General features: G+C 41.1%; 1 protein-coding gene across 1 annotated transcript in view; it reads left to right on the plus strand.

The window, feature by feature from the left end:
- Positions 1–19663, plus strand: part of GALM (galactose mutarotase) — a 36659-nt gene extending 16996 nt beyond the window's left edge. The window contains exons 3-9 of the mRNA XM_018563573.1: positions 1256–1410; positions 6473–6679; positions 7375–7384; positions 8583–8654; positions 12419–12560; positions 12686–12860; positions 19461–19663. Coding sequence (XP_018419075.1) covers positions 1256–1410; positions 6473–6679; positions 7375–7384; positions 8583–8654; positions 12419–12560; positions 12686–12860; positions 19461–19538 — 839 coding nt within the window. The 3' untranslated portion in view covers positions 19539–19663. The remainder of the gene's footprint in view (positions 1–1255; positions 1411–6472; positions 6680–7374; positions 7385–8582; positions 8655–12418; positions 12561–12685; positions 12861–19460) is intronic.
- The last annotated feature ends 1325 nt before the right edge of the window (positions 19664–20988 follow it).

A 20988-nucleotide genomic window follows, 5' to 3' on the forward strand; every position in this document is an offset into this window, starting at 1 on the left:
TTGAGGAACCTGGACTTGGGGCAGCAGAGAGAGTAAATCTGACCCAGGAAAGGGAGAGCTCTGAGAGAGACCCACAGAACACAGAGAGAAGGTTTACAGACACAACAAGTCCGGGGGAGATTCTTCATAACGCACACAAAGCTATGAGGAGATGTGATGATGACTCATAGGGAGGAGTTCTCCTTTCTGCTCTCTCCTCAGAGCTGAGTGTGTGCTCATTCATGAGGATAGGGGAGGGCTCAGCAGAGCAGAGAGGAATCAGCTGATTGCAGTTTACAGATAAGAACCCGACCCTCAGTAGAAACAGATTGAAGATCTTGTGGAGGGAATTTTTAATTTCTCGGAGTCTGGCCTGTGAAAGAGTCTATTAACCCTTTCGCTGCCAAGCCCTCCGGAACATTTTTCAAATCAGCTGGCACAGCGAAAGGGTTAAATAAAGTATGAAAAACAGCCCTGTGACTCCTGACAATGCACACACATGTACATCCCCCCTGCACCTCCACATTACCACAAAAACACAAATCACTTACAAAGGTGGAAATGTCCATTGAACTATTTCCTCACTGTAGACTTCACCTCTTCATCACAGATGAAGCCCTGGCCCTTCAAGTCTTCCTTCAGTTTTGGGAACAAGTGGAAATCACTGAAGCCAGGTCTGGACTATATGGTGGATGTGGCAGGACTGAAAAGTCCAGGCGTTGAATTACATCTCTTGTTGCTGCACTTGTGTAAGGCCTGGCATTGCCGTGTTGAAGAAGTGTTTCATTTCTGTTCTGGCTTTGTTCTTACAGACTTTCTTTAAAAAGGAACAATAATAAACTCTGAACGTTATATTGAAACTCTTACTGCATTAGAAAGAAGAATCAAACGGCTCGTAATAAGAAATGAAACACATGTTCAATACAACAACCCCAGGCCTCACTATCCGCAGGAAAAAGGGTCTCGCACAAACGACCAGTGTGAATGGGCACTTAAGTATTTATAGTATTCTATTTATTTAGGCAAAGCTCCCACAACATACATGACCCGATTACACTAATTTGGACTAATGATCTAGGATAAATTAGTATTAACCTTTCAGGTGGCAAATGCATAGTAATTTAACCTAGCATTTTTGTCTACCTACAACCATGATGACTAAGCCAGTCAGGGAAGCAAGCCTTGTTCTTAATGTGTTTGTTTTAACAAAAAGAATCAGAGTAAGCCTAACTGTACAAATGTCAGCACAATTCTTGAAAATATTATATTTTTCCAGGTTATACAAACAAACATCCTTATTTTGGAGCAGTGATTGGTCGTGTTGCAAACAGGATTGCCAAAGGTACATTCACTGTGGATGGTAAGGACTATCTTCTACCAATCAACAATGGGCCAAATAGCATCCATGGAGGACTTAAGGGTTTTGATAAGGTAAATAAGGGTTGTTTTTTTTTTTAAAGCTACAAGCACACAGTAATCTCTTGTATAGTATACTGTACTATCGAATTGACTTAATTGTATGTAGTAGGGATGCAACGATACTAGTATCGGTGCCGATACAGAGTATTTTGGGCGAGTACTCGTACTTGTCCAAATGCTCCAAAACCTTTCCTGATACTGGAACTTCCGGTCAGAGGGAGATTTCCTCTGACCGGCAGTGCCGCGAGGGAACATGGAGCCGGGAAGCTGGCTCCATGCTGTTTAGCTGGCTCCATGCTGATTGGCCGGGAAGTCAGCTTCCAGCCAATCAGTGTTGAGCCGGGCAAACAAATCTGATAATATGGCGACACAACCCCCACCCTGCCGACAAATTATGCCCCTCACATAGATGCTTGGCAGCCGTCATTACCGTACCAGTCCCTCGGCCAGCTGGGCAGACACTGCTCTCCCGGATCTGCCCACGTCTCCTGTGTGTACAGCGCCAACGTGATCGGCCCTCAGCCTGCTACTGTGCATGCACAGGATTTCTGAATGAGAGTGCTGGCACAGGCTGGTCCTTACCACACAGGTGTATTGCCACACAGGCTGTATCACACCAGCTTGCCACACAGGCTGGTTCCAGGGTGGCGCCCTCCAGACTCCTGCACAGAGACCTCCTCTGTCTCTCTGGTGGAACACTGAACATTAACCAGCATCCTATTCATAAGGGCTGTGCACAATCAGTCGGTGCTGGTCACCACTAATGTCCGGACCCAGGAATGAAGATTTCATCCCCCCCAATGCTCTTTGAAATCCTCCATTTCCAGCAACCCAAGCCAAATCCGGAAAACCTGGGAAGAACTGCAAAGCCAACTCTTTCACTATAAAAGTTTGTGCTTTCTGGAACCGTTCAGCCCCCCTGGCTGAGAGTCCTGGGTGACTACGTTGCCAAATGACACCATGGCATTGCCACGCACTGCCACAGTTGTCAGAACCCTGCATTACGTAAATGGACTTTGTACGTTATGTTCTGATAATGAATGATGTCAGTAGTATTGTGTAATTTTGAAGCAGAGCCCATCAATAATCGGCCTAGAATTCAGCATACACGGTGGAGATAGAGAAACCGCATGACAGGACAGTTTGCAACAGACCAAAAGACAATGGCATCATCATTGGGGCATACAAATTTCCCTTGACCTGATTAAAAACCTAAAAAACCTGTGACTCAACCAGAAAGTGACATATTACACATTCAGCCTCACCCTATGCAGAGGTTTTCTAGCTCATGGGACAACAATGTAAGCACTGGCAGATTGAGAGTAGAGATCATTGAGAGCAGGTTAACTTTGCAGTTGACCCTTAACACACACAAAAGAGATTCAGCTTAACAATGTAAAAACATTGGCCGAATTAAGGAAAAGAAAACATATTACAAAAAAGACATAGATAAGCAACAGCAAAATAAATGGGAGTAAAAGTAAAAAATCTTTGGTTTTGTTCAGAGTACTTAATTTGAAAGAGAAGAGTCTAATCTGAGCTTCGAGCCACAGGCTTTCATGAATGACTTTTAAGGCAGAGCTCCGGTCAAATTAAATATTAACCCTTGCAGTGGGGCTACCCCTGCACGGCAAGGGTTAAGTGATCATTTTGTCTAGGGAGCTAAAATAACAGTGTTATACTCACCCGAATCACAATTTCCTGGAGTTCTTTAACCTCATGCCGTCCGCCCGTTGTAAAAAAACGGACGGACGGCACTGCAGCATTGGCGGGTTGCCGTCTCCAGACGGCATTTTTTTTCTGCTCGGGCACGCACGGGCAGAAAAGATATTATCGTTTTTTGAGGTTTCGCGCGCGCACGCAATTTTAAGGCTTGACATGTTTGGTGTCTTTTTACCCGACGTGACCCCATCTTTTATATTTTACCAAAAAATTGGGTAATAATAAATGTTTTATCATTTAATATAGGGGAAACTGTTTTGTTTTTTTTTTATTTCGGTAATTTTTCCTTAATATAGTAAAAAAATAAAAACCCCAGTGGTGAATAAATACCACCAAAAGAAAGCTCTATCTGTCCCCAAAAAAGGGTATAAAATTCATTTCAGTACAGCGCTGCATGACGGAATAAATCTCAGTCAAAGTACCGCAGCGCTGAATACTGAAAAATGGCCTGGATGGGAAGGGGGTTTAACACCGCAGATGTCAACTGGTTAACATTTCCTGGTAGTTGTGATGGAGACAACAGCTATTGAGCTGCAGATGCAGCCATCTTTTCTGATCTCTGAAAAGGGCATTTACAGAAATAAGGGTCTGAGGAGTGTGCTAAAGATGTGTTACAGAGTTTTTAATATTCCAGTGGACACTCCTTTTTAATGTCCACATTTTTAGCAATATGTAAATGTCCAGGTGACAAGGTTTTTCAGTCCAACAACCAACATAATAAAAGGAGTGAAATTACCATTTGACAGAGACCAATTATGATACAACCCCTATGCATATTGTGGCTAGGATTAGGATATCTAATGTACTATTAGCCTTCTGCTGCTTGTAATATAGGCATGCTTCATGTTTACCTTGTTGTTTTTTTTGTTAGACATCAGTATAATCACTTATATGAGTGTAATTTGGATTATGAACAGAGTTAGGGCTGGTTCACAGCACATCCAGTGTATTCCGGCACAATTAGTAGCCGTAACGCACTGGGTTGCATAATTAAAGCCTCCTGCGTTCTGGGGTGGGAGGGGGGTGTGGTAATGCCATTCGTGTTAATGGCACCGCATCCACCCCTCCCAATGCACTATTTTTTTGCAATTGCATGCACTATATTTTGCGATCGCACCTCACAGGCCCATAGGAATTGCTGTACCAAGCGTTCCGGTAAAGGCGGTCGCGATGTGGGCACATCATCATAAACACACCATCCTTACCATGAAGCATGGTGGTGGATTTGTTCCAGCAGGCCCTGTGAGGCTTGTGGGGGTAGAGTGAACAGAAAACAGAAAAAACTATAGGGAATACTGGAGAATAACTTCTGAGCTTTAGGAGATTTATGTTCTAGCGATGACTTCAAACATGAAGCCAAAACTACAGAAGAATGGTTTAAAAACAACAATAATATCAATGTACTGGAATGGGCAATTCCAGATGGGGAACATGTGGCTGGACTTAAAAAAAAAAAAAATAAAAGAGAAAAAGATGTCATTTGCAATCCCGAGGCAACATGACAAAGCCTGAACAGTTTTTCACATAGGAGTGGGAAAATTGTAATGTCTAGATATGCAAAGCTGTTAGATACCTATTCACACAGACATATGAATGCAGTTGCTGCAAAATGTGCATTTACAAATGTGCATATACCTATGCAATCAGTTATTTATAGTTGTAAATTTTCTTTGATCTCAGTAATGCAGAATATACCTATTAATCTTGGGTCATTGCTTATGTAGTCTCCCTTTTCATCATATAAATTAAGAAACCCCCACCAGTCTCACAGCCTAACTCCATCTTGGACACCCATCACACCCCCATGCTTTGTCATAATAGTTTAGCATTAGATGTTCAGTGGTATAGTTAAATACTACGTACAAATTTACATTGTATTCAGCAAAGGAAGGTCGGCATGCTGACACCCCAATAATAACAGTTTCTACCTGAGGAATATCTGGAATATCTTTCCCAGTCATTCCAATCCAACTACAAGGGGGGGCTTTTGAGCCAACAAATCAGACCTTTTTTCTTTAACCCCTTCACGACTAACGGTGTACAGTGTACGTCGCTAGCATCGGGGCTGAAAAGTTTAGACTTGTAAAGCCGATTGTTCGCTTTCCAATAGAAGCGATTCTGACGACTCAGCCCCGATGTGCTTCCCGGGCTCCTTTTGCCCCTCCTACGGGCCCGGGACCGGCTTCTCTGGTGTCGGCAGGTAGCTGGGGAGGAGATGGATGAACCTCTGTTCATCGATCCCCTCCCTGTTCTATGGGACCGGGAGCTATGCAGATTGCATCACTTCCGGTCCCATAGCTGTCAGTGCTGGGCTCCTGAAGCCCAGCTATCAGCTATTGAAGTGTGATCTGCACTTCAATAGCTTATTGAGAGTGTAAAGGTGACACTGGTGGTCTTTTGGACCCCCAGCATCACCTTAAAGAGTACCTGTCACCACCATCTGCTATCACATGCATCACCTTAAAGAGTACCTGTCACCACCATCTGCTATCCCTATGTGATAGCAATTAAAGTAATAAAAATAAGTTTTTAAAATTAATATTACATAAAATAAATCTAAAAATAATGTAAAACATTAGTTAATTAACATAAGTCCCCAGCGAGCACACGCGTCGCGTGCACCTACGTATAAAAAAACAACGTACGCAGTACAAATGTTGGGTATCGCCGCACACGCCGGAGTGAAAGCAATAATTCTAGGGACAGTATTTTTGGGTATCTCTAAACTGATGATTTGTGGGGGCTTATAAAGCGTTGTCTGTGGACTTTTTGGGGTACTGAAGTTTGTCGCCGTTTTACGGACGCACACAATTTTTAACCTGGACATGTTGGGTATCTATTTACTCGTTGTAACCTCATCTTTTATATTGTATTTAAAAAATGGGTATTTTATTGTGTTTTGGGGCATTTAAGTACATGTTTCACTAAATTTTGGTGTTTTATAAAGAGTTGCGCTAATATCGTGCAACATAAAAATTTGCAACTGCCACCAGTCTTGGCTTCCAGAAATTATATAATGTTGGGGGGTTTTAAGTAATTTCCAGGCCTAAAATGTGGAATATAACATGGGTGCAAAAAATGAAGAAAAGGCCTCAGTCATGAAGGGGTTAAAAAACACATTTATTTAATTCTTTGTCTAGAAACATATCTTATTTAAAAGTTTGCTCTTCATATATTAGAATAATACATTTAACAGGTGTATTTTTTTCTACATGTATATTTTGCATGATAGTTCATTTGAAAGTATTTGCAGTTCTCTTTTAAGTCTTAATTTTCTACTTTTTAATTTTTTTGTCTTTAAATATGTTTGCAACTGGGCATATTTTATGAGTTAATAAATGCTTTATTGCAGGTGCTCTGGACTCCAGAGGTGGTAGAGAATGGTGTGAAATTCTCTTACACAAGTGGTGATGGAGAGGAAGGATACCCCGGGGAGTTAAACATCTGGGTGACTTACACGCTTGTTGGTAATGAACTGGTTTTGAATTATAAGGCTCAGACCAATAAGACGACACCCGTAAATTTAACCAATCACTCTTATTTCAATTTGGCAGGACAGGTAAGAATCTTCCAATATCCAGTCACTTGTATCAAATTGCAACATGAAAAGAGTTTGACTTTCTTACCATATACAGGTGAAACTCGAATAATTAGAATATCGTGCACAGTTAATTTATTTCACTAATGCAACTTAAAAGGTGAAACTAATATATGAGATAGACTCATTACATGCAAAGCAAGATAGTTCAAGCCGTGATTTGTCATAATTGTGATGATTATGGCTTACAGCTCATGAAAACCCCAAGAACCCCAAATCCACAACCTCAAAAAAGTAGATTATTACATGCAATCAATAAAACAAGGATTGTACATAGAACAATATCGGACCTCTGAAAAGTACAAGCGTGCATATGTACTCAGTACTTGGTTTGGGCCCCTTTTGCAGCACTTACTGCAATTACTTTTGCACGATATTCTAATTATTCGAGTTTCACCTGTATTCATCAAAACCTGATTGTTTTCAATATAAAAATCTGTTGATTTTAAAAAATGTGTGCTGCAAAATGATCAAAATGCAAAGATGTGTGCTAAAGTTGTCCACGTGGAAGCTTTTTCCAGTCACTGAATGTGAACAGGAAAGAAGAAATCTCTCTAACATGAACTTGGAATATTGCCATCTTAGCAGTTGTCCCTATTGAAGATTTTTTTCTAACTTCTTTCTCTGGATTTTTTCTTTTTTTTTTATCCTAACAGCGGTCACCGATACAAATAGATCTCCTCAGTGGGCACTGACACAACAATATAAACTGGACAAAGGATCGATCAAACTATCGATGCACCAATGCCGATACCGAGTATTTGGTCAAGTACTTGTACTTGCCCAAATGCTCTGATGCTTACTCCCGATAACGAAACTTCCGGTCAGAGGGAGATTTCCTCTGACCGGCACTGGCGCAAAGGAACATGGAGCCAGCTTCCCAGCCAATCAGGAAGCCGGGACGTAGGTAATGACTCGCCGCCCGGCTTCTTTATTGCCGGGGAAGCCGGCTCCTTGCTAGCGAAAGCATCGGTATTGGTACTCGGTATCGGCAAGTACCAAAATATAAATATCGGTACTCGATACCCAAAAAAACTGTGTCAGTGCATTCCTAGGTCAAGCCCTTCCCTAATCTATCCTAATAAATAAGTGCTATTTTGGCTTGATCTGTTAGATTGCTTTTAGTGATGGAGAGGAGGTTGAATATGCTTGAGACAGACACCACATCTTCAGAATAGGTTCCAAATTAATATTTAATCAAGCAAACCATAACGGCAACTAGTGATCACAGTTAACACCCAGTTACAGAGTACATGAAAATTGTTAGATCTTGAAATCTAGTCTTGGTTCCAGAAATGCTGAGAAGCATGGAGACTAAAGTGCATGTCCAGCCAAAATGTTTTTTCTTTGTTTTGGATGGAGTGGGGAAGGATTAGAACTGCTGTCAGGCTTTTACTGCTATCCAGAGCCCCATTATAGACATTATCCTCGCTTCCTGTCCTGCTTATAATGTTTTGCTATGCAGGAAGTGAGGGTAATTCTCTAATAGCAACACAGACAGGAATAAAAATGCCTTTCTTTAGTAGAGAAGGAGAAGGTCAGAACCTAACAGATTTTTAGCTCCGTTGGTGTCCCTGTTGCTGATTTTTCCCTCACTGGTGAAACCATTGTCCGTAGGAGAGGAAGTAAGGGTACATTTCTTGCAAAGTCCTGTAGAACAGTAAAACCATAGAACCAGAGGGGGTGTGGCTAGCCCATGAGTGAGTGAGGATGTGTGTGCTTTGAGCTCCTGCACCTGCTACATCCACATCAACTAGCCAGTGCCTCGTAGATCCTGTAGCTGCCTCGGTCGGACTAATCAGCGGTCGTCTTGGAGTCTCTGTACCCGCTCTACTAGCATCAGCCTGCTATCAATTTTATTTTTATTTTAATGACCATGAAATTTCCATTGATGCTGAGCACTACCTTCCGGTAGATGACACAATGATACCCACAGGTAATATTATACAATTTACTCTAGAGAATATGCTGTAAAGAAAGGGCATCGGTATGTTCTCCAATACAGAAGCGTGAATAATGGAAAATCCACTCTACCATTGTTTTTGTTTAGTTTTTTAGTTGACCCATTATTTGCTATGCTGGGTGGTATTAGTAAACTGGTAGAAAGAAGTGCAAAAGTGCTTTTACATTTAGTTATTTAACATTATTATTTAATTATGTAGTTATTAAATATAGAGTGTTGTATTTTAGCAACTCTACTGAACTCTGAACAACACCACATTATTTTAGAGTCCCTACTTAGGCTGGGTTCACACTTAGGCAAATTGAATATACGCGTTTGTCGCACATTTCGTGATGCAATTCGCGGTAAAAGAAACGCGCGACAAACGTGCCTTTCCGAGGGCTACTTGGCTGCATCCCAATGGAAACGTGCGTCAAAAACGCCCCAAAGAAGCCCCTGTACTTCTTTGGGCATAGGACGTTTTGTAGCGCGTTCATACGGCCTGTAATACGCCCAGGTGTGAACCATACCCATAGGAAATAATGGGATTTCGGTGTTTGAGCGTTTTGCAGAGCGTTCGAACGCGCTACAAAACGCCCAGGTGTGAACCCAGCCTTACAGTGCACATACTTTTATTGGCCTTGTCTCTGCAACCTCTGTAAAAGCAATCAACAGTACTTATCTTTCTTGTGGTCAGCTTCTGTTTTGCTATCTTGCACAAAACACTGCTTCTGATAACCACTGTGGGGTTTGTTTGGCGGAGGGAAATTAACTTTGTATTGTGGCACTTGAACAGCCAATTTTCCAAGTGTGGTCAGAAGCAGCCTTCTTGTGTAGAAAAGAAAAATAAAGGTTATCAAACCCATGATGCCTCATCAATGTGATCCCTGCTGTGATCCTGTGGCAACAGCTACTCAGCTGAATGCTCAGTCTCTTGTGGCATCTAAGTTAAGTGCTCAGTCTCCCATGGTTACCGCTTCTAAGATGAGTGTGCACTCACAGGCTCTTTCAGCAATAGCTTCCAAGCATAAGGTGTAATCACCGTCTCCTGTGGCAACAGCTTCTAAGCTGAATGTTCAGTCTCCTGTGGTAACAGTTTCCAAGCTGAGTTCACACTCGCAGTTTCCTCCCATGACATCTTCTAAGCATAAAGCGCAGTCACCGTCTCTAGTAGCAACAGATTCTAAGCTGCATGCTCAGAACTCCTAAGCTGAAAGTTCAATTCCAGCCTTCCATGGCAGAAGTTTCTCAGCTGGAAGTTCAGTCTCAATCTCTTGTGGCAACAACTTCTAGGCTGAGTGTTCAGTCTCTGTCTCCCGCGACAACATCTTCCAGTGTTCAGTCTCCGTCTCCTATGGCAACAGCTTCCAGTGTTTAGTCTCTGTCTTCTGTGACAAATGCTTCTAGGCTAAGATTATAGTCGCATTCTCCCATGGAGTTAACGCGTAAGATGAGTTTACACTGCCAGTCACCTATGGTAACAGTTTTAAAGCAAGATGTGCAAACTCCATTTCCCATGGCAACAGCTTCCAAGCTGAATTCTCAGTCTCAGCCTTCTGTGACAACGGTCTCTAATCTAAATGTATCTTCTCTACCTCCCGTGGTAACAGGTTCCAAGCTCGGTTTATAACACCAATTTCCCATTACAACTGCTTCGGTTTCATCTGGTCCAATGAGTATCCAGCTCAGTTCCTATGTGTCTGGAAGAAAGTAATGACTCAGAGGACTGGACTGACTGTTCTGATGAAGCAGATATTGAAATGGACCCTGACGCCTGGACTGACTGTTCTGAAGATGAAGAAGATCTCAGGTTCTCCAGTACCTGGTATCCTTGGCCCAGGAAATCTAATTCACCTAAGGTCGCCAATCCTAAAATCATACAGTCAGCTAAAATCTCGAAGATCCCTGTTCCACTTACCATAAAGTTGTCTTCTGAGACACTGCCTCCCGTGTCTGCCTCTGAGACACTGCCTTCTGTGTCTCCCTCCGAGGCTCAGCACCCCGTGTCTGCCTCCGAGGCTCAACACTCCATGTCTGCCCCTGAAGCCCGCAAGACCCGGAGCCCTCGTGCCCTAGTGCCCCTGTCCCCATATCGTGACACCTGCAAGAAAGATAAGAAACTGTTTTTTTACAGATGCAAAAAGAGCAAGGCTAAATAAAGGATCTATACTAAACGCAGTTATATTTCATGGAAAACCATAATGATTTTTGGTCCGTTCTACCTATTAACTGCATGCAGTAAAGGTCAGAGGTCAGGAATCACAGGGGAGCTGAGAGACAATCCAGCAATTTGGAGACAGGCAGGCTGAGCTTAAATAGTGTGATCCATTAGCCCATTGTGTCACTTCCTGTGCGTCGTTTGGCGCTCGCAAGTGCCCGTCTTCCAATGGTATGGAAAACGGGACTCCGCGCATGCGCAATAGCAGGTGGTCTCTGACACTTACCTTCAGTAGTTCACCAATGTTAGATTTTACATTAAAATGTAACATATTGCTGATATAAACTATTCAAGTTCTGTAGAGGACTGTGGTTCTATGAACACTGGCGTGTGCACCTCAAACCATTCACCAATCGGCAACATAAAATATGCTGAGGGTCATATATAGTATGGTAAGTGATAACATAAAAACCGAAGACTTGTAAGAATTTGAGGTTTAAACTACCCAGTAGTTAAACTAGACTGTTAATCTGGCCATAATCATGACGGAACTACAAATCTACTCATTCGGTAGGTTATATACTGTAGTTAAATATAAGCATGACTTATTAATGCAGGATGCTGCAGTGCGCTATGCAATAACAGCTAAGCATTTTGCAGCTTTTGCAGGAAACCGGTTACAAATAACAGGTGTGTTTTCCTTCCGCTCAGCAAACTGCTTTATTCAGGTGTGTGTAGATAAAACCATCAGATTTTGAATCTCTAGTTAATGCTTTCATGTTTTCTCGTCTCATAACTTAAATTTAGGTCATATGATTTAATCAGTTTCCCGTTGGTTTATGACCTTATTTAGGGCGTATCACTGTATCACAGGTGACAGGGTTTCCTTTATCTTAAACAAAATTGTACTCCCAACACACACACTATATATATATATATATCTATATAGATATATAATGTTTATATAATGATCCCATATGTGGGATAAGTTATATCTCGACTACACCGCAAACAATGTTCTAGGACTGCGGGGCTCCACTCCGCAATATCTATATTCAAAAAAGCCTCTTCACAGCCTTCTTTCTGATTGCTTCCTAATTCTTTGTCGGATCATTGTCATGCAGCGTACAAGAGTTCTGCTCGTCCCTGTCCATCAGGTACAGGATTGCGGAATTGCTGTGCCCAAATTGTTGTATGCTGCATGAAAATGAGGCTAAGTAGTTATGGCTTTTTTTACTGGCTGAATAGATATAAGACTGGCTGAATAAATATAGGTAAAAGAAAGAGACCTTTGCCATATACAGTATGTGTACCAACTGTGTATTTGGCATGTTGACTTGAGTTTTTTGTCAATTATAAGAACATTTTTCCTCAGCTGTGTGGTTATTTGGTATATTTACCAGTGGATTATATGGAACCTAAAGTTTTAATATAATGGAAGCTGCCAAAAGACCTCCCTTTACAGGGGAAACAATATTCCCCAAAACCGATGCAAAAACCAGCATCCCTAATCGTTATAGGGAAGATTGGTATAATTTCCAAATCATGTCAGCAGCTTGCAAGGCATATATTTTATTGTTGGGTATGGTGATTCTTGCAGGAGACATAAACCCAGTTGAAGGAACAAACTTTGATTTGAGGAAACCAGTTAATGTTGAGAGCCAGATCGCCAAATTGCAAGAAAATGGGTTTGACCATAACTATTGCTTGAAGGAGTCACAAAAAGAACAGACTTGTGCAAGGTGGGGTAACTTTTTTCTCTCTTTTTTTTTTTCTCTCATGTTGTCCTCCTCATGTTTCCCTTCCTCTTTTAACTAACTTTTATCTGCTAACATAATTTTGAAGTAATATGATCTATATTTTACAGGGTATACCATAAGCCTAGTGGCAGAGTTCTCAGTGTGCGGACAACGAAGCCTGGAATCCAGTTTTACACAGCTAATTTCTTGGACGGATCTCTGAAAGGCAAAGGTGGTGCTGTATATCCAAAGCATTCAGCATTTTGCCTTGAAACTCAGGCATGGCCAGATGCTGTAAATAAGGTAAATACTTTCTTTATCTTTTATAGGGCATATTTCACCAAAATGTTCATTTTGATGGCTTGAATTGCAGTTTATCAAAATATATAAATAGTAATATCAATACCAAAAAGTTTAATTATTCCAATGTCTCAATTGCAGATGTTTCTTGGTTAACACCCCATTGTAAAATATGCTAATTAGATATAGGGGGGACTGTGTCCAAGATGGCACTATGAGAGCTGGGAGCTAAACTGCATACTCTGTTAATCCTACCAACTCTGTCCAGGTTTTTGACTGTTACAGCTACCTCTTGTCAGCCGCATCTCTTGCCATATCTTTATGGACCTTTGTATTAGATATTGCTGGCACCCAGCTAAGATGCAGAATTGTAGATAGCGGTTAAGTCCACAATATCTGATATTCATGCTCACCATCCCTGATAGGAAAGTCTGATTAAATGAAATAAATTATAACTTGACTGTTCTGAGATATGTTAGGAGAGAAAACCTCTTCACCTTTTTTTTTATTGAATAGGTGTATAGTGTCCTCAAAGGCAGGTCTACCTCTAATACCGCTGCGGTGTGACTAAAATTTAGATGAGGAACACTGTAGTTCACAGGGCCTGGGTGGCATGAGGTTTTCACTGTACTTATTTTCTCTGGTCTACAAAGTCTCTTTGAACACCTGTAGATAGTTATCAATTTCATGTATGTCATCCTCCATTGCCTAGTATACAGTACAGAAAATCTAAACTTTAAAACAAATTTATTTATACTGAACATGACTTCAAGCTGGCATTGCATTTACTGAACTAGAACAGAAAATCCTAATACTGTCAGCAGATCCAATGTTGACATCCAATGATCCAATGTATTATTAGGAGCTTTGACTGTAGACTCTGCCCACTGACAGGTTGAAACCAAAACAAATCTACTTTCTGTGGATGTAGTTTACCTGAAGTTTGCTGAAATGTTTCACATGATTTTCTGCAGACAGCTAATGTGTATGTTAAGGTCTATAGGCTTAGAAAATTCAGCATGTGTATGGTTAAAAATGGTTTAAAGACCGCATTCAGAGAGAAGGAATGAATGATTCATACTCAGAACGGTCTAAGGTTGCTAGTGGTGTACCTCAAGTTCAATTTTAGAATTGTTAAGTTTTAACCTGTTTGTCAAAAATGTAGCATTTGGGACAGTTCTGTGTTTTGTAGATTACACAAGTAATGTGGTGAAATAAAATCACTACAATGTGTTCCTGATTTACAAGCTGACCTAAATGCACTGTTTGATTGGGCAACTACATGGCAAATGAGGGGGTAAAAATTGTATGCATCATACATTCTAAGGAGGGTAAAACTGGGTGAGACAATGATTGAGAAACATCTGCTTGATCATCATCAGAAGCAGCAACATGAAATACCAATCTTCAACTTCTAGAGCAAGCAAGATGCTTGTACCTTTGAGAGGCGGTGATTGAAGAGATAGAGCGAAATCATCTTGCCCCTGCACAAAGCATTCAAAATACATCATCTTGTATATTATGCAGTTCAGCTTAGTGTCACACCTTCCCTGATTGGCTGCAGTTTCAAAATGCCTGATTGGTTTCATATTACAATGAATGAGTACATTCTCTGAACTGCGGGACCACAGCTTTTTCACTCACTGCGGTCTCTGCAGCATGCTTACAAACTTCCTGGGCACCTGGTACCTGTGGAGGGCCAAAAACTGCACTTGTGCCACCACAACCTAAGGAGCCAGTGTCCACTCAAGCGGTGGTAGATGCACTTGCAACAAGAAGGGTCACTGCGGTGACAGGAGATATTGAAGAAGAGGGGATGGGTCTAGCCCAGGGATCGGCAATGTCAGCTGTTGTAAAACTACAAATCACATCATGCCTCTGCCACTGGGTGTCATGCTTGTGGCTATCGGAATCTTGTAATGCCTCAATGTCACAACAGCTGGAGTGCCTCCCTACCCCTCGTCTAGCCTATTATCTATAAAGTATACATAGTCTATACAAACTTTTTTATTATGATTTGTATTTTACTGTAGACTCTGGACCTATCCTTTAATCCCCTGCCACTTTTGAGTAGAATTTGGTCACACCCACTATTGACATGGGTCACTGCATTAACCACTCCACCCCCATTCTTAGGAATTATGATTTTCAGTAGTTCCCATGTATGGACATCATCACATCCTCTGTTACTGGAATCTTATAATGTATTTTAGGTGTTATCTTCTCCTGGGAGCCTACTGATCGACACAGTTGTAAATATTGATAGAAAAACTGTAAATATAGAGAACACTTCCTGTAACTGTTTTACAGTTGCACAAAGTGTAAGATTCCCCATTGTTTCCTACAGGTAAATCCCTTCAGCTTTGCCACCGTCTTATAGATCAAGTCAACCCAAATAGCTGTAAAAGAAATCAACTCCTTGGTAATTCTTTCATCACTATTTGTTCTACATAACCATTCGCAAAAAAAAAAATTTAATTTGTGTAATAACTAGCGATGCGCCGATATATCGGCCGCAAATGGCACTTTTGGCATAATGCCGAAAGTGCCATTTTCCTGTCGATACATCGGCGCATCCCTGCTTTCTTTCCTCCCCGCTGGGCGCTGCTCTGTGTCCCAGTGGGGAGGAGAGAAAGTGTGACAACCTGCCGAGCGCTGCAGGAGGAGAGCGCTGTGAGCGGCCGGCGCCTCTCCTCCCACACCGCTCAGCCTCCTATCACAGTCCGGCAGAGCGGTGTGGGGACGGAGACAGGCCGCGCTGTCACAGGAGGCGGAGCTCTCCTCCCTACACCGCTCGATCAGCCTCCTGTGATAGCATGTTAGAGTGCAAGTTAAGGTGGCCACACACCTTACGATAATCGTACGATAATCGCGGGAAATCCTGCGATCGTACGATTAAAGTAAGGTGTGTGGGAGCTGTGCGACCTCTGCTACTGTAAGGTCGCACGACTTTTATCTTGGGAACATGTTCAAAAACCCGCCGAGAATCGTACGATTGGTACTGGTACTTGGTACTTCTCTGGTGTGTTGGAGGTGTGGAGAGGGAAAGGGGTGATTTGGTTCATATCTTCTGGTTTTGCCTGAGACTCGGACAATTCTGGAATGAGGTGTGGACTCTTATCGAGAAACGTACGGGTGCTGTCCTCCAAGACAACCCGGCAGCCTGTCTTCTCCATGTCTCGAGTCTTCCGAGAAGTAGATATAAAAAGTTGCTTCAGTTTCATTTATTGAACGCGGTCAAATTGTGTATTCCGGCCCCATTGGAAGCAGACATTTCCTCTTTCGATAGCCTTATGGTATGCCGAGATCAAAGAAATTGAGCATATGAAAAATCTCACAGCGGCCTTGGAATAACCGTGAGGAAAAGTTTAGACGTACATGGTTCTATTGCCACAAGTGTCTATTCTCAGGAGTATGAGGAGGCCCTGCAGAGTGAACTTGACCTGGTGACTATTAGTCAATAGGGGGGAGTGTTGCTGGCCTTCCCCCTTTCCATTACTCTCTATTCTGCTTTTTCTTGTGTGGATTTCCTCTTAGTTGTGTTAGTTCGTTCTTTGTGTTGTTCTTGTTGTCTACATTTTGTTCACTGTACAAATTTTAAAATGGAGGCTTGTAAGATGGATAACCAAACCCACGGGTTCTGTGCTCACTGTTGTTGGAGAAGCTCTGAATATAACATAATTTATATGCTTAAAGAGCATAAAAGGGAACCCCCCCCCCCCCTTAATTAGCAACTTAATCACACTAAAAGACATCCAGCCTCTACTTTACGAAGCCCGCACTCCCGAGTCCTGCAAAAAGAAAAAACTATTCTAGAATCGCTGTACACAATATTATTCCAGCCAATAATATTGTAAATGTTTTTCACTCTTGGGCACTCTCAGGAATCATCTCCTGGTGTATCATAAAAATGTGTTTCTTTCCAGGCAACAATTTTAGCCATGCAGGATAAAACATAACATATGACAATTACAGCTTTTGCAAATGTTTTTATTTCCTGGAATGTAGCCCTTTTGCGTTACACCTCCTGAGAACAAATCTGGATGTAATGATATATTTGTACATTTTATTGTAATATTCTTAAGACAGTGTGCTTCCCACAGAATAGTATCTCTGTCCTGAGAATTCATTAATTTGTCTAGGATTGATCTCGGCAGATCAAAACATAAGCCCTCACTACTGCAAACACAGTGGAAAATGCATCTTTCCCAAACAGCGAGAGAACCAATTTCTCAAAATATTCGTTGTTCAGCAGTACATGAAGAGGTAGATACACACGCTATATGTTAAAAGTTGCTCCTCTTTCAGAAATCAATTCAGGTGTGTCACAATGAACTCAGTTTATAATTTTTATGTATGATGTAGAGCTTTCAGACTACATTGTAACAGTGTCTGTATTATGTTTTGCCCCCTGTACATGGGCAAACCACTTTAGCCTGGCTGCAACCATTGAAAAGGCCTTTGAGAAGTTTTTTTAATTGTCATAGGCAAATTTAGCTGTTGGTATGTAGCCCACCAAATTTTCTAAAATAACTAACAAAACAATCAAGGTACTGTTCCAGGATTTTGATTCATTGGGGTTGATTTACTAACCTTATAAACACACCATGAACATGTATACACCTCTGTAGTGTGTTCCCTCCCAGCATGATCTATGGGTGGAATCTAAACACCTTTGTAGTGTGTACACACCCAGCAGGTGTGTTGTGCAAAGCCCTGCATGAATTGCAAGGTGATGTTGTGTAAATTAGCTCTATGTTGTGTTGCTTGCGTTGATGAATGCAGGAATGTAAATGCATGAGCTAACCATTTTTGTCTAAACTGTGAAGCAGCATTATATATGCATCATGTGCATGATTTTTCCATGTATGGCATTAGTGGAAATATGCTTTTAGAGACTTTTTGGTTGATAAATACGTTTTGCTGTGTAAAAATCACACGCACCGAGTGCGTGCGTGTGTTTAGGTTGGTGAATCACCCCCATTGTCTCATGCCTGTAAGGTGAAAAATTAAAGGCACAAAACAAATTCAGGGGTGTGGAAATTTTGGAAAAAACTACTTGTCCAAGGACTAAAGCGGGGGCCGAATCTACTTGTCCCTCATGACAATCTACTTGTCCTGATACAAAAAATAATTTTAACCAAAACCGTATTTAGTAGTGCTAATACCCCTGAAATTAAATGTTTAAAAGTGACCCAATATCTGGTCCTGTTCTGGAAATCCCCTTTCCTGTTTCCTACTGACTATGACTCCATCCTAGAGTGGTACGTTTGTGTCTTTCCTTCCTTGTTAGGAGGTACAGAACACCGTGCATGGTGTGCCTTTAGTCCCAAAGTCAGATTACTGCAGCCACTCCCCAGGCCAGAACTTGAGTGAAAGAAGCTCCTGCTCCAAGTCACAATGTCTGAAAAGCAGCTGCCCCATTTGTGCAGCGAACCAGACATTGCAGCCATATTCAACTAGGTGGGTCCTCCTAACTGAATTATTGTTCCTAATTGAATAGTTACATATTACTATTTTAAAAAAATAACTGTTGCCATATATTTATTTATCTGTCATGTTCAGATATTACTGGGTATATTTGTACAAATTGAACATTGTAAATCAGCAGAAGTTGTCTTGTTTTGGGTCTCCGAGCAGTGATATGGCTGGCAATAAAATGCTAGAAAAAAGATATTCCCCTGTTCCTGTAAATGTGAGATCTGAAATTATTATTATAGTTTGTTGTGACTTTACAAATACTTTAATTGTGACACCTAGAGCTGTGCAAAAGCATTTCTAGAATCTTGTGGGAAATTGTACCCCTCTGTCAGACACCACATTATATGGGATTTTGCACAATCTAAATATTTCTTGAATCATCAGTTCTGATACTTGTCACCAAATATCCCATGGGTTTGAGTCCTGATCCAACTCTTAACCAATATTCTAATACACAGAGGCAAAGAATTTTAGTCCAGAAGCCATTTTTGAAGGTAAGATTTTTTTTTCTTAGGTTGAAGAGCAAAAGTCGATTTACTGAATCATTTGTTGAAGGAGCTGGACTGAGATTTTTGGGGCAAACAGTGACCTCGGCCCATGAGCTGCAGTTCATGTATTCTGACAGCGGCAGGTGCTGGCTGTAAGAATGCAATAACTGCAGTGATTTGTCCATCCATGCTATTTATAGTGGATAGAAGAACATGTTCGATTTTTGTTGTTCAGTCTGCATGAAAATGCGGGCGGAACAAAAATCAGGCTAATAGAGTATGGCCAGCTTTAATCACATATTTAAAATGCTGCTCGGGCTGCACATTTCTGTAAACAACATTTTACAACAATAGAACTGAGGAGAGAAAAACCCAAGAAAAAGGGGCAGGAACTTTATCCACTTGCAACCTTTTGATATTATAAATGTTTCAAATGTTGTAACCATTTAATTTGTTTCAGTCTTGACCATAATCTATATAAAATGCATGGCAGCTGTCAGTTTCAAACATGGTGAATGATTACACGAAATTATTTACGTTTACTTGATGACATATCTTTATGTTAAGGTAACTATGACTAGCAGAAAACTAGCAGCACACTGACAGTAAATGGTTTAATTTTTTTACATTCTAGCATCAGTTCCCAAACATTCTGCTACACTGTGGTGAAGAGTACAACCAAACAACTTGGTTTGTGTTTTCTGTGGAATAAAAGGTTTTCTACAAAGTAGGTATGCACGCATCTTCTACACCTCCCAGAGAACTACATTCTGGCAAGGGCATCGAACAGAATTTTGAATTTCATTGCATGTGGCGGCTACAAGTTGTTAAATTCTGCTCTAGGCATTGGATGGTACACTAAACAGTGACCATTTGGATAACACAGCCTTACAATGTTGATTAGATTATTACCTTATTTCTCCATGTCAGTATGTTTCTTACTTTGAAGTCACTATTCTTGGTAATATTAATTTTACAAGGCAATTTAAATAGTTACTTTAGCCTGGCAATTTTTATACATTCATGTTTTCATACTTGAATTATCAAAAAATACAACATTTGTAATTGTAACGTTTAATAAATGGCAGAATAAAGTCAATTTAAAATGAAAATGTGTTTTATTTTAATGCTAAATCCCAGACAGATGTAAAAGGCAAACATAAATGCAATCATAATGCATTAATTAAAGTATTTTGTTAAATGCTAGTAGTGTAAGTGCATGAGCTGGACAAATTGCAGTCTACTGTACAGTATGTACAGCAGAGCTCAGAGAGGAGGAGGTAGAATCAACACGGGGAGGTGGTCAGGTGTGCTGCAGTGCAAGGAGACTTGCTGACAGTAGAGAGCCTAATGAGAGATGAGCTCATCAGTGTGCTGCTTCTCCTTTTATTGCCCAGTCACAGCATGGAATTGGGAGGCGAGCCTGTAAGTAAAAGTGAATCTACAGCAGAGAAAAGCAAGGACTTTTGCCCTGCCATAAAGGGCCGTATGGTCTGGCAGAGCTGTGTGCATATCTGAACTGGTTAGACAGAAAAATACATTCTTTGTTGGGTAAAACTGCTCCCTTTTATGTATTTGATATTATGTATTGAAAATGCCACATCATTTAATGTATTTTGTCCTGTTCTGTAATATCAAGGTAATAAACATGTCCCATCAACATCCCTTTTTAAAGTAAAGCTAAATCTCTCCTGTTGCAAGAGATGCAACATCAGCTCCATGCAAGGGTCCAGGATCAGTTCTCATCATAGCTCACTAGAGTGATTTGGCCACTTAGCCCCTCCTAATCTCTGCAGCTGGGTGGCTGTGAGTACCCTTATTGGCCCCATTCACTTTCCATACTAGCAGTATGGTGGATTATAAGTGCAAGAGTACCGATCCTGCAGGTCTTGTCTGCTTACAATTCACTAACAGCTAAAGGGTGGCTTATAGTGTCCCTTCCTTGGGCCTGTAAAGCCAATCAAAAACAGCAACCATGAAAATCAATTTATAACTAGCCTTAAAAGCAAGGTGCACATGGAAGGGCTTTCCGCAATACAAAACACAGAAATTTCCCAGCATACTTACCAGCTAGCCTACAACAAAACAAATTACTAACAACATGTGTTAAAAATAGAGGTTTTAGTTGCACAACTTTTCTTTGCACAACTCTTTATTTGCAC

Source organism: Nanorana parkeri, unplaced genomic scaffold (assembly GCF_000935625.1).
Source record: "Nanorana parkeri isolate BGI_ZX_2015 unplaced genomic scaffold, ASM93562v1 scaffold677, whole genome shotgun sequence".
In the NCBI taxonomy this organism is placed as follows: Eukaryota; Metazoa; Chordata; class Amphibia; order Anura; family Dicroglossidae; genus Nanorana; species Nanorana parkeri.